Source organism: Podarcis raffonei, chromosome W, assembly GCF_027172205.1.
Source record: "Podarcis raffonei isolate rPodRaf1 chromosome W, rPodRaf1.pri, whole genome shotgun sequence".
NCBI lineage: Eukaryota > Metazoa > Chordata > Lepidosauria > Squamata > Lacertidae > Podarcis > Podarcis raffonei.
In genome coordinates, this window is record NC_070620.1 from 29,987,436 (window position 1) to 30,002,425 (window position 14,990).

Below are 14,990 nucleotides of genomic sequence, written 5' to 3' on the forward strand. Positions count from 1 at the left end.
TTTACAAAATATGATGTTTGCCATGCTTGATGATGCTGATTTGCCCATGTCTTATTGGGGGGAGAGCATGCTCACCGCGTGTTATCTCCAAAATAGGCTCTTTCATCAAACAATAGGTACAACTCCGTACTTTAAATTGTTTCAGAAAAAAACCCAAAATTGACCATTTGCATGTGTTTGGATCAAAAGCCTGGGTATTAATTCCAAAACAAATGAGAAAGAAGGGAGATCCTAAGACCAAACAGTTAGTGTTTGTGGGTTACCAGGAGCTGGGAAAAGGTTTCCGCTTTGCTGAAGGCATGACCGTCTGCTCCGACTGCTCAGGCAAAACAGCAGAAAACGAAAGGAACAGACAACATAAACATCCTGTGAGACAGGAAACGCGCAGGCTGTTATACAAACATCCTGCTCCCTTTTAAGGTGGAACGGAAATATCCTAACACAAATGGCATTGTGATCTCCAGGAATGCCAATTTTTGTGAACATAGTGGCTGGGAGAGACTACATGCCAATACTGAGGTTTGGTTTGAACCTTCCCAGGAGCTTCATGACTCTGAAGGTAAACATAGAGAATCAGAGTCTGGCCCATTACAGAGATCTTGTGGGCCTATTGAAAAGAAATAGAATTCTCTTTAGATGGGAATTCCCCCAAGGCCTATCTTTCAAATTTAAAGGAAGGAAAATAAGAATAAGGACAGTGGAGGATAAAGACAAATTTTTGAACGACCACGAGGAGGATCTACAGAAGGGGGTAGCTGGAGAGGAGCCAACCGCAGCAGAAGGAATTGGAGATATAGCAAACCTATCATTTGGACTTCCCGAACCGGGGAAAGATACACCACCGACAGAAGAAGAACAACAACTTGGTGCAGTTGGTGGGAGGAGTAAGTAACTCATGATGGCTCTGCAACTTCTAAGCTGGAATTGTAATGGACTAAATTCCCCTCGAAAGAGAAAAAGCGTTTTTCACATATTAAGAAAAGAACAATTGGATTTGATTTGTCTACAGGAAACACATGTAATGAGGTTACACAGGAAGATGCTTATTAACAAGAGATTGGGACAAGAATTTATTTCATCTGATAAGGTTAAAAAAAGAGGAGTTGTGATATATGCAAAGGAGAAACTCTCACCGAAACAAATTTTTAAAGATGAACAAGGAAGATATTTGGCTATTGAAATTCAACTTCATGGAGAGAAATTTCTGATTGTAGGGGTGTATGCACCAAACGAGGGGAAATCTGAATTTTTTAAGAAGTTGCATGAAGTTCTTCTGGACTATATGGACTATATTTTATTTTATTTTAAAGAATATTTATTAGATTTTCCAATTTTTAAACAAAACAAAAAACAAAAACAGAACAAACAAAAACATTAAAAAAGACATAAAGTTCATATACCATACTTTTAAATAACGAATTTCTCAGACCTCCTCATACTTCTCCTCCTTATATCCCAATTAAAATTCTTTGTTCAGCAAATCCTTCATTTAAAGCATTACAGCTTATAACATTACCTCCTTTTTCAAACCCTTTTTCCCCCCATCTATGTTCCTTTATATCATTACAGCTAGAAACCCCTCAATTTTAATCCAACACCATTTAACTTTCCTTAGTTTTACAGTATTTCTGTAAATAGTCCTTAAATTTTTTCCAATCTTCTTCAGCCGACTCTTCTCCCTGGTCACGGATTCTGCTCGTCAATTCTGCCAGTCCCATACAATCGATCAGCTTCATCTGCCATTCTTCCAGAGTGGGTAGATCTTGCGTCTTCCAATACTTTGCAATGAGTATTCTTGCTGCTGTTGTAGCATACATAAAAAAAGTTCTATCCTTCTTTGGCACCACTTGGCCAGCCATGCCCAAGAGAAAGGCCTCTGGTTTCTTCAAGAAGGTATATTTAAATACCTTTTTCAATTCATTATATATCATTTCCCAGAAAGCCTTAATCCTGGGACACGTCCACCAAAGGTGAAAGAATGTACCTTCATTTTCCTTACATTTCCAACATTTGTTGTCGGGCAAATGGTAGATTTTTGCAAGCTTGACTGGGGTCATGTACCACCTATATATCATTTTCATAATATTCTCTCTAAAGGCATTACATGCCGTAAATTTAATCCCGGTGGTCCACAACTGTTCCCAGTCAGCAAACATGATATTATGTCCAACGTCTTGTGCCCATTTAATCATTATAGATTTAACCGTCTCATCCTGAGTATTCCATTTCAGCAGCAAGTTATACATTTTTGACAAAGTCTTAGTTTTGGATTCTAGCAATTCTGTTTCCAATTTAGATTTTTCCACCTGGAAACCAACTTTCTTGTCCAAATTATAAACCTCCATTATCTGATAATAGTGAAGCCAATCTCGCACTTTATCTTTCAGTTTTTCAAAACTCTGCAGTTTCAGTCTATCCCCTTCTTGTTCCAAAATTTCCCAATATTTTGGCCATTTGGCCTCCATGTTAAGTTTTCTCTGAGCCTTAGCCTCCATTGGTGACAACCACCTAGGAGTTTTATTTTCCAATAGATCTTTGTATCTAGTCCAAACATTAAACAGTGCTCTCCTGACAATATGATTTTTAAAGGCCTTGTGTGCTTTCACCTTGTCGTACCACAAATATGCATGCCACCCAAAAACATTGTTAAAACCTTCAAGATCCAAAATGTCTGTGTTCTCAAGAAGCAGCCAGTCTTTCAACCAGCAAAACGCTGCTGACTCATAGTAGAGTTTGAAGTCTGGCAGGGCAAATCCACCTCTTTCCTTCACATCAGTTAATATCTTAAATTTTATTCTAGGCTTCTTGCCCTGCCAGACAAATTTAGAAATGTCTTTCTGCCACTTCTTGAAACAATCCATTTTGTCCAAAATTTGCAAAGTTTGAAACAAAAACATCATTTTAGGCAATACATTCATCTTTATAGCTGCAATTCGACCCAACAAGGAAAGCTTCAAATTTGACCAAATTTCTAAATCTTTTTTCACTTCAGCCCAACATTTTTCATAATTGTCTTTAAACAAATTCCCATTTTTAGCTGTCATATTAATCCCCAAATATTTCACTTTCTTAACCACAGTCAGGCCTGTTTCATTCTGGAACTTTTCTCTCTCTATCGGTGTTAAATTTTTCTCAAGAACTTTGGTTTTTAACTTATTCAATTTGAATCCTGCAACCTGACCAAATTCTTGAATTAATTCTAAGACTCTTTTAGTACTAGATTCTGGCTCCTGTAGTGTCAAAACTAGATCATCTGCAAACGCTCTTAATTTAAACTGTTTGGCTCCAACCTGTATACCTTTAACCATCCGGTCCCTTCTAATCATATTCAGCAAAACCTCCAGGACCGAAATAAAAAGCAGGGGGGAAATTGGGCATCCCTGTCGTGTCCCTTTTTCTATCTTGAATTGATCTGTAACCACATTATTTACAATTAATTTAGCCGTTTGTTCTGAATATATTGCACCTATACCATTCTCAAAACCATGGCCTACCCCCATACCCTGTAGGTTCTTTTTCATAAAACTCCAAGAAATATTGTCAAAGGCTTTCTCCGCGTCCACAAATATCAAAACTGCTTTAGTATTTATGTTCACTTCTAGCTTTTCCAAAATGTCAATTATATTCCTCAAATTATCAGAAAGATGTCTTCCCGGGAGAAAGCCCGCTTGGTCCTTATGAATCTCCTCAATCAGTACTTTTTTCAGTCTCTTAGCCAAAATGTCAGCAAAAATTTTGTAATCCACATTTAATAAGGATATGGGACGGTAGTTCCTAAGTTGAGTCTTTTCAGTCTCTGTTTTTGGTATTAATGTAATATAGGCCTCTTTCCACGATTCTGGTGCCCTTTTCCCTTCCAAGATTTCATTGCAGACTTCCTTCAATGGTTGTAATAGCCACTCTTTCAAGGATCTGTAATAGCTGGAAGTCAACCCATCCGGTCCTGGAGACTTGCCTACTTGCATATTTTGAATGGCACCTTCTATCTCCTGGTCAGATATTTTACAGTTCAACATAAGTTTGCTTCCTTGTGAAATTTTTTGTAATCCATTTATCTTCAAAAATCGGTCTATGTCCATTTCGTTCTGTGGCCCTTGTGCATATAATTGTCTAAAGTATTTCTGGAAGCAGTTTCTAATCTCAATTGGGTTGTGTATATCTTTTCCTTCTACTTCCAAATTTGTGATAGTATTTAATTTTTGTCTTTTTATCAGTTGCCAAGCTAGTAGTTTCCCACATTTGTTTGCTGATTCAAATGTCTTCTGTCTCATTTGTTTAATTTTCCATTCTATTTCCTGGTTCATCAATTCCATATATTGTACCTGAAGTAACTTTATTTCTTTCAAGATCTCCTGTGACTTTGGCTTTACTCTCAGTTTTTTCTCTCCTTCTTTTATTTTCTCCAGAATTTTATCCTTTTCCTCATTTCGGCTTCTCTTCTTTATTGCATTCTGTTGAATCAGGAACCCTCTCATCACGTCTTTACTGGCATCCCAGATTACTCTTTTTTCAACATTAGTAGTCATGTTTATTTCAAAATAATCTCTCAAAGCTTTTGGGGCCTTTTTATATACTTCTACATCTCAAAGTAAAGTGTCATTCATCCTCCATCTAAAGGAGCCGGGTGTCATTTGCTTCATCTCCAACTTTACTGCATTATGGTCTGAGCAAGTTTTAGGGCAGATTTCCACTTTTTTTATCTTTGGTGCCATTCCTCTAGTAATCCAAATTTGGTCAATTCTAGTCCAGGTCATTTTAGCTTCGGAAAAGAAAGTTCCCTCTCTCCCTAGGGGGTTCTTAGTTCTCCAAATGTCAATCAAGTCCATATTGTCAGTCAATTCAAAAAAAGTCTTTGGTAATCTACCATCTTTGGTGATTACCTGTCTTTGTGCCTTGTCCATATTTGTAGAGACAACTCCATTCATATCTCCCATTAAGATTATGTTATAGTCCATATAGTCCAGAAGAACTTCATGCAACTTCTTAAAAAATTCAGATTTCCCCTCATTTGGTGCATACACCCCTACAATCAGAAATTTCTCTCCATGAAGTTGAATTTCAATAGCCAAATATCTTCCTTTCAATAGCCAAATAAATGCGGGAAACTATTAGCATGGCAATTGAAAAAAAGACAAAAACTAAATACAATTACAAATCTGGAAGTGGAAGAAAAAGATATACATAACCCAATTGAGATTAGAAACTGCTTCCAGAAATATTTCAAACAACTTTATGCACAAGGGCCACAGAACGAAATGGACATAGACCGATTTTTGAAGATAAATGGATTACAAAAAATTTCACAAGAAAGTAAGCTCATGTTGAACTGTAAGATAACCGACCAGGAGATAGAAGGTGCCATTCTAAGTATGCAAGTGGGCAAGTCTCCAGGACCGGATGGGTTGTCTTCCTGCTACTACAGACTTTTGAAAGAGTGGCTATTGCAACCATTGAAGGAAGTTTGTAATGAAATTTTGGAGGGGAAAAGGGCACCAGAATCGTGGAAAGAGGCCTACATTACACTAATACCAAAAACAGAGACTGAAAAGACTCAACTTAGGAACTACCGTCCCATATCCTTATTAAATGTGGATTACAAAATCTTTGCTGACATTTTAGCTAAGAGATTGAAAAAAGTACTGATTGAGGAGATTCATAAGGACCAGGCGGGCTTTCTCCCGGGTAGACATCTGTCGGACAATTTAAGGAATATAATTGACATTTTGGAGAAGTTAGAAGTGAACATAAACACTAAGGCAGTTTTGATATTTGTGGACGCGGAGAAAGCCTTTGACAATATTTCTTGGAGCTTTATGAAAAAGAACCTACAGGGTATGGGGGTAGGCCATGGTTTTGAGAATGGCATTGGTGCAATATATTCAGAACAAACGGCTAAACTAATTGTAAATAATGTGGTTACAGAACAGTTCAAGATAGAAAAAGGGACACGACAGGGATGCCCAATTTCCCCCCTGCTTTTTATTTCGGTCCTGGAGGTTTTGCTGAATATGATTAGAAGGGACCGGATGGTTAAAGGTATACAGGTTGGAGCCAAACAGTTTAAATTAAGAGCGTTTGCAGATGATCTAGTTTTGACACTACAGGAGCCAGAATCTAGTACTAAAAGAGTCTTAGAATTAATTCAAGAATTTGGTCAGGTTGCAGGATTCAAATTGAATAAGTTAAAAACCAAAGTTCTTGAGAAAAATTTAACACCGATAGAGAGAGAAAAGTTCCAGAATGAAACAGGCCTGACTGTGGTTAAGAAAGTGAAATATTTGGGGATTAATATGACAGCTAAAAATGGGAATTTGTTTAAAGACAATTATGAAAAATGTTGGGTTGAAGTGAAAAAAGATTTAGAAATTTGGTCAAATTTGAAGCTTTCCTTGTTGGGTCGAATTGCAGCTATTTTTCTTGAGAAAAATTTAACACCGATTGAAAGAGAGAAGTTTCAGAATGAAACAGGACTGACTGGTTAAGAAAGTGAAATACCTGGGGATTAACATGACAGCTAAAAATGGGAATTTGTTTAAAGATAATTATGAAAAATGTTGGGCTGAAGTGAAAAAAGATTTAGAAATTTGGTCAAATTTGAAGCTTTCCTTGTTGGGTCGAATTGCAGCTATAAAGATGAATGTACTGCCTAGAATGTTGTTTTTGTTTCAAACATTGCAAATTTTGGACAAAATGGATTGTTTCAAGAAGTGGCAGAAAGACATTTCTAAATTTGTCTGGCAGGGCAAGAAGCCTAGAATAAAATTTAAGATATTAACTGATGTAAAGGAAAGAGGTGGATTTGCCCTGCCAGACTTCAAACTTTATTATGAATCAGCAGCATTCTGCTGGTTGAAAGACTGGCTGCTTCTTGAGAATACAGACATTTTGGATCCAGAAGGTTTTAACAATGTATTTGGGTGGCATGCATATCTGTGGTACGACAAGGTTAAAGCACACAAAGCTTTCAAAAACCATATTGTCAGGAGAGCACTGTTTAATGTTTGGATTAGATATAAGGATTTATTGGAAAATAAAACTCCTAGGTGGTTGTCACCAATGGAGGCTAAGGCTCAGAAAAAACTTAACATGGAGGCCAAATGGCCAAAATACTGGGAAATTTTAGAACAAGAAGGGGACAGACTGAAATTGCAGAGTTTTGAGAAATTGAAAGATAAAGTGCGAGATTGGCTTCATTATTACCAGATAATGGAGGTTTACAATTTGGATAAGAAGGTTGGTTTCCAGGTGGAAAAATCTAAATTGGAAACAGAATTGTTAGAATCCAAAACTAAGACTTTGTCAAAAATGTATAACTTGCTGCTGAAATGGAATACCCAGGATGAGACGGTGAAATCTGTAATGATTAAATGGGCACAAGACGTTGGACATAATATCATGTTTGCTGACTGGGAACAGTTGTGGACCACCGGGATTAAATTCACGGCATGTAATGCCTTAAGAGAGAATATTATGAAAATGATATACAGGTGGTACATGACCCCAGTCAAGCTTGCAAAAATCTACCATTTGCCCGACAATAAATGTTGGAAATGTAAGGAAAATGAAGGTACATTCTTTCACCTTTGGTGGACGTGTCCCAGGATTAAGGCTTTCTGGGAAATGATATATAATGAATTGAAAAAGGTATTTAAATATACCTTCTTGAAGAAACCAGAGGCCTTTCTCTTGGGCATGGCCGGCCAAGTGGTGCCAAAGAAGGACAGAACTTTTTTTATGTATGCTACAACAGCAGCAAGAATACTCATCGCAAAGTATTGGAAGACGCAAGATTTACCCACTCTGGAAGAATGGCAGATGAAACTGATTGACTGTATGGGATTGGCAGAAATGACGAGCAGAATCCGTGACCAGGGAGAAGAGTCGGCAGAAGAAGATTGGAAAAAATTTAAGGACTACTTACAGAAATATTGTAAAGTTAAGGAATGCTGAATGATGTTGGATTGAAATTGAGTGGTTTCTAGCTGTAATGATATAAAGGAACATGGATGAAAAAAAGGGTTTGGATAGAAAATAAGGTGATATTATAAGCTGTAATGCTTTAAGTTAAGGATTTGCTGAACAAATAATCTGAAATGGAATACAAGAAGGGGAGGTATGAGGAGGTCAGAGAAATTTGTTATTGAAAAGTATGGTTTATGAACTATATGTTTGTTTTTAATCTCTTTGTTTGTTTTCTGTTTGTATAAAAAATTGGAAACTTTAATAAATATCTTTTTTAAAAAAAGAGAGAATCAGAGTCTGAGGGGGAGGAAAGTTCAGATAAGAGCTCTCAAGAAAGTGGAATTAGCCAGAGACCAGTTGCTAAGCAACAAAAGAGAGGTCGTAGTTCTGAGGAGGAAAGTGGGTCAGAAGAAAAATTTTCTCCCAGAAGATCTAAAAGACAAAACAAAGGAGTGCCTCCGGTGCGTTTTTCTCCAGATACTGCAAATGTGTTTAGTGTAATTGCAGAGCCCAAGAGTTTTCAGGAGGTGTTAAAGTTACCAAAAGAGGAGGCAGAGCTCTGGAAACAGGCAATGGAGGAAGAGATGTCCTCTCTGAATGAGCACAAGGTCTTTACACCAGTAGCAGCGCCTGAGGGGGCAAAGATTGTAGGCTGCAGGTGGGTGTACAAACTTAAACCTCTGGTGACAGGAAAGTACAAATACAAAGCTCGTTTAGTGGCTCAAGGATACTCTCAGAGGCCTGGAAAAGATTATGACGAGATTTTTTCCCCTACTGCTAAGGAGGACAGTGTAAGGCTGATTCTAACGCTTGGAGCAAAGAGAAAACTCCTGTTAAACCATTTTGATATCCAGACTGCATATTTACATGCATCAATATCAGAAGACCTGTATCTAGCCGAACCGCCTGGTTATGAGACAGGTTCCAATAGAGTGTTGAAATTAAACAAAGCTCTATATGGTCTCAAACAGGCTGCAAGATCTTGGAACAAATGTTTCCATGAGGCCTTAGTGTCATTTGGTTTCAAGCAAAGTACAGCTGACAATTGTGTTTATGTACGTGGTACGGGCAGTGATCAAGAGTTTTGTCTGATTTATGTAGATGATGTATTGTATGCTTGCAAAACAGATAAACAAACTAAAAGGTTTGCCAAGCAATTGTCCAGTAAGTTCAAAATGAAAGATTTAGGCCCGGTTAGGACATATCTAGGGTTGGAAGTGTGCTGGGCCCAAGATGGCAGCTGCCTAATTAGTCAGCAGAACAAAGTTAAACAACTACTGACTACATACAGGATGCAGGATTGCAAAGGGGCAGTGGTGCCTATGGATCCAGGTTTCATAAAAACACTTCATATAGATGAGAGTCCTGAATTTGAACATCCTGATGTATATCATTCTGTAATTGGAAGTTTATTGTATCTAGCACAATGGTCCAGACCTGATATTAGCTACGCAGTAGGCATATTAAGTAGATTGGTCTCAAAACCCACACTAAATGCCTGGAAAGGGGTAAAACAAGTTCTGAGATACCTCAAACAGACAATTGGCTATATGTTACAATTAAATTCTTCAGAGGATGAAATGTTGAGTTGCTACTGTGATAGTGACTGGGGAAATTTGCCAGATAGAAAATCTGTTACAGGACTAGTCATAATGGTCGGTGGAGCTTTAATCAGCTGGCGGTCACGCAAGCAAGACGTTGTAAGTGTGTCATCAACGGAATCCGAGTACGCCGCATTGAGCGAATTGTGCAACGAGGTGATTTATTTCAAGCATTTGTTAGCAGATTTAAATGTAAATTGTGGAGAACCAGTACGAGTTTACATTGATAATCAGGCTTGTATAACCTTAAGTAAAACAGAGGGTTTCAAATCACGTTCCAAACATATCTCTGTAAAATACCAAAATGTACGTTGCTGTGTACAAGACAATATAATCACATGTACTTATGTATCAAGTGAAGAAAATGTAGCAGATGTATTAACTAAACCATTGGCAAAGATAAAGAACAAGCAAACGTGCAAGGGTTTAGGTTTGCTGGAAAAATAATCTCCTACATAGGTGTTATTTGATGTTAATTGTCCAGCAGAATCTGTGAGGGGGTGTTCAGTTTCTGTTAATTGATTCTCATGAAAACTTACAGATTCTGGCTTCACACAATTAACTCAAGGCAGTGTCAATTTACTCTTGGCAGAAAGCCAAGGTCAGCTTGACCTAGAAACTACTTACTCTGATTGGTTAACGACCAGCACTCAACTCTGTTATCTAGGAATGCTAGCACAGTTTGGGTTAGGTGTGTTAGGAGTTAGGAGTAGGAGTGCTGTGTATGGTTAAGAGAGAGAGAGAAAGAAAGAAAGAAAGGATTTATTTTTGCTTTGTTTTGTATGCAGAAACTCTGCTGGTTTCATTTTTCCTTTTAATAAATCCTGTAAATAGTTATTCTGAGTCTAGCTGACTAGTCATTTCCACCTCAACTAGCTTCTCCGCTGTGCAGGAAAACTCTGCTACGTTTGGGCTGAAGCCATTAGAGCTATGCCTGACACTTCAAAGTTCCATGAGAGGATGTAGTAAATCAGTAGATAAGTTCTCTAAAATTAAAAGTGGGATGCTTTACATAAATAACATTAGGACAGCTTCTTGGGCCAGAGATGCATCAGTTGTAGAGACTTGCTCTTCTGTAAATGTCTGAGCACCAAGTTCCATATAAACATCCACAGCAAAGAGAAATATGGAAGAGACACTTACCTTGCCATCGTCCGTGTATACATTTTCATGATACCCCTTGACAATTGTTCGGTAAATGAAGAGGCTCTGCATTATCACTATGACTTTTAACACTTTTCCTAATGTGACCTGTCAGGGGGGTGTAGGGAAGTAAATGTGACAAAAAAAGACAATGGTAAGAAACACATACTCCATAATTTAAAAGACTGAAAAGCAAATGGGGGATTTTCTATGTGAGCATCAGAGAAGAACCCTTTCGTCATAGTGTTTAGGTTCTGAACTATATATTATGCATGTCAAAATGGCATCCCCATGTTGAGTTCTCCCCTCCTCCCCACCAATATTTAGGGTTATCTAGTTCCTAAATTCCACCATCTTGCAAGTTTTTCTGCTTCCAGTAGTCCCTTTCCAACAGGGAGGCTGATGATGTCCAAGCCAAGGAGGGGGAAACTTATGTCACAATTACTTTCCACATATCAATCCTACCCCACTCTTGAACCTTCAACAATGGATTTGGATAGAGCAAATAGTATTCAGCATGGATTTATTAAAAGTATTTGCTGATGTCATATTTGGGTCAGAACAGAAGCAACCTCATCCTGAGCTCCAAAGTTAAAGTTGAGCTTTGGGTTACCAAAACCAGAACAGGAACTAATCTGGAAAGAAAGCACGAAATCATGTCTTTTGATTTTGAAAAACACTGGCAAGTAAAGGCTGTGAAAAGTAATATTTCTGCATTTCACAAAATGAATAAATAAAACTAAAACAGAGCCCAAGAGAAATGCCAAAATAGCCAGAAGCCTCTAGGCCCACCTGCTCAAGAGAGGGGGATGAGCAAGATGGAAAATGATCAAGTTGAGTGGAGGGTTTGGTGAAGAACATGAGATATACAAAAAACTCACTTGATAAACACAGTGATAACAGTGTGGTATTCTCTACCACAATATAATGTGTTGAAGTGTATACTGTTTTGGGGGGTAAAATAAGCGACAGCTGTAGCTGTGCAGAGAAAAGAAAAGACAAGCAGATTAATTGAAGCCTTCAACAGACTCTCTTTTGGGGGCATTTTGCTTGATAAAAATGATAGCACAACCTGCCCTATACTCCTAGATCTAAGGAAGGAAATAACTTTATATAATGTGCATTCACTTCTGCTGAACACTTAAGCACTATTTGTTCATGAAAACACAGGTTTTTCTAAAGTTTTCACAACAGGCATGTTAATATTAAAAGCTTCCAGTTCTGTGCCAATATTGTATTGACACTGGAATTCCAGCAGCTGCTATGTTGACTGGAAAAGCAGAGGCACAGCGTTTCAACAAATGATGGTGGTTTTGGAAATGAGGAGCAGTCCTGTGGGATCAGAGATGCCACTTCCAAAAGGCAGGTGACAGAAGGGAGAAAACCTGAAGCTCTTTTTTTAAAAAAACATTTTTTATTAATTTTCCATTAATAACATTCCAATTAATAACATGTCAAATCATACCACATCATAGCACAAATAATAAAGCCAATTCTACATTCCAAATTAAATAATTTAAAATGGACTTCCCATGTTCTGGCCGGAAGGAGAGAATCTTTTATTCTTGTTCCTGCATTTTTCTCTGTTGTTTATTCCCAAGATCATAATTCCGATCTTAATCCTTTATCGTCATCACAATCACTGGTATGCGACTTTCAATCGTGTTTAACAAATCCATATATATGTTGGCTTGCAAGAGGAATTTTATTCTTGTTGTTACCGTTTCATGCTTTTATCTCTAAAACTCTGGGCTGTCTTCCAGCTTTCCTTTAATAAAATTCAAAGTAGTCTTTCAAGTCTCTTAATGAGCGGATGTTTCCCGGATCCAGATAAGAATCTTCTGTAGAAGGCAATGCCATCGAGTATATTCCAGAGTTAATAATTATTTGGTTCCTCTAAAATCCAAGCTTGCCCTCCCTAGGGGAAGCTCGCAAGGACCAGAGATTCACCTTCACTTTATAGATTCACCTTCATCCATATACGACACAAATCCATACAAGCAGATGCAGTTTTTGTGTGAAATATACCCCACTTGTAATCTACCAGCTGTCTTCCGCCCCTTAGGCTCCTTTCTTTTTCAACTGTGTCACAGTTTGCCATTTTATTGTCCCAAACTGGAAGCACATCAGTCTTGTTTTTGCCAGTTCTAATCAATTCAAATCATGAATAGGAAAGAAACAGTCGCTCACCTCACATAAACTGTAGCAAAACGACAAAAGTCCTTCTCCGATCAAAGCCTTGGCACTCAGCGACTGAATTATTTAGCAGGTCTTTTTTTTGTCTCCTTCTTTCCAGAACATGCCTGTTTCAGAGTCTGAATTCAAATATTTTTAAAGAACAGGGATCCTCCTGCTCATGGCGATGGCTCTGGAGAGTTTCCAATTTGTGCAATGCTCAGCACCCAGTGTCTCTGCCCCCGCATTCTGTAGTGAGCGGCAGTTATCGGACAACCCTGGGGGGGTTGGCAGGGATAATTACCCCCATATCATCCCTGAATAAATGCATGATTGGGGTCCGGTGCTCTGGGAAAGCAGCCAAACACCATGGCGATCAGACCTGAAACTCTGACATGCAGAAATCTTGAAAGGGTTAGCATGTTGAGCAGCTGCAATTAGCTTTTCAAAAATGACCCAGGATAGCTCTGTAGTCACAATTAGGTACCAAAATAGGATTGAGGGTTCACCAGAGTTTTAAAATGGTGTTAATGGCTCACAAAAATATTGTTCCCAATGCAGAATATGATGTTGTGCCAAATGAGCTTTTCAACGTAGCTCTTGACCTTTTAACTGCATTTCCCAAATGATTCAGCAGTTTGTGGGAGGTGCTTTATCTGACGGGGAGCATCTGAGAGCAAAAGTCGCCAATGGTACTACACCTCTTAAAAAACAGTCATGAGTGAAAAGTATGCAACAAGGTGAGTACCCGGATGACTTTAAAGTGTATTAGACAACCCTGTGGAGGATAGAACTATGTTCTACCTTTACTCTTGGAGACAGTATGCCTCCAAATACCAGTTGCTGGAAATCAAAATTGGAGAGAATGCTTTTGCTGTTAGGTCCTGGTTGTGTTCTTTCCACAGGGGCATTCAGCTGGCTACTGTGAGAACAAGATGCTGGACTAGATGGGTCTCTGGTCTGATTCAGCAAGGCTCTTATGTTCTTGTGGTTTTTGTGCCAAGCAATGTAAACAAAGGCTCACAAGTACTGTGTGAGATCTTCTGGCAAGCTGAGGACGGAGAATGATGGGGACTGGACTTCCAGGTTAGCGCCATCGGCAATGGCGGTGTTCCTCTGACCGAGAGGAACCCGCTCCGCGAAAATCGGGTCTTGCCGCCGCGGCGAAGGCGGAGACCCTTTAAAAATCCCAGGCGGAGGAAGCCTGGGAACGTGGGATTCGGCTGACACCAAGAGCGCCTCCCCTACTCGCAGGGAAACCCTTTTTCGGGGTTCCGAAGCGACGTGGGGTGAGTGGCGCAGTGTTTTGAATCGACCACTACTTTTACGGAGTGAAGCCGCACAGCCGTTGCCGGAGAGCGCTGACTTTTTCCTGTGGACAATTGGACTCTAAACAAGTATCCGTGAGTAGAACGGAAAATTGGATTATAAAACGTCGTAATTTGGCATTGGAGCGGGAAGGTCTAAACAGGAAGTCCGCCTTCCGCTTTTGTAAATAGTTTGAAGCAAAGACATCACAAGCTAAAGTCTGGAAAGTCTTTTGTAAAGGGCTAAATTTCCATCGATTATAACTGTAAAACCCCCCTTGGAAGCAGGAGAAGAGGGGGGGGGAATTTTAAATTGTTCAAGCCTGCAGGAGAGAGAGTAAAGAAAGACAAATTTCTATCGTCTTGAACCTGGGAACGGGCTGTCAAAGACGGATGTTTTGGGTAAGTTCATTGACTGTGAATAGAATGTATGTTGACAGATAGTCAAATAAGAGAAACATTTTGATTCCAATGTTTCCTTTTGTACTAAAAAGGAACAAATATTTGAAAAATGAAAGAAATTTTGTTGCCGGATCTGCTTGTAAAAGGATGGATACAAATAGAAATTGTTTTCTCTAGAGAGAGCTTTTGAACTGTTGCTGGAGTGGACCTGGGGAATTGTACAGCTGTAGAAATTAAAGATCGTGAGAACCAGACATTTGACCTTGAATAACAATGTGGGCAGAGGAAGTTTTAGTGATTGCTTTTTGCAAAACAAGTGCCCTACTGGAACAGCTTCATGAGAAGATGGATTTGATGACCACAGCAATTGATAATTTTGGACAAACAGTGAATACTTATA

The 14,990-nt window shown here is 38.7% G+C and overlaps 1 protein-coding gene across 1 annotated transcript in view; it reads left to right on the forward strand.

Annotated features, from left to right (window-relative positions):
- Positions 1 to 14,320, forward strand: part of LOC128406061 (tigger transposable element-derived protein 1-like) — a 63,538-nt gene extending 49,218 nt beyond the window's left edge. The window contains exon 2 of the mRNA XM_053373101.1: positions 14,136 to 14,320. Coding sequence (XP_053229076.1) covers positions 14,136 to 14,191 — 56 coding nt within the window. The 3' untranslated portion in view covers positions 14,192 to 14,320. The remainder of the gene's footprint in view (positions 1 to 14,135) is intronic.
- The last annotated feature ends 670 nt before the right edge of the window (positions 14,321 to 14,990 follow it).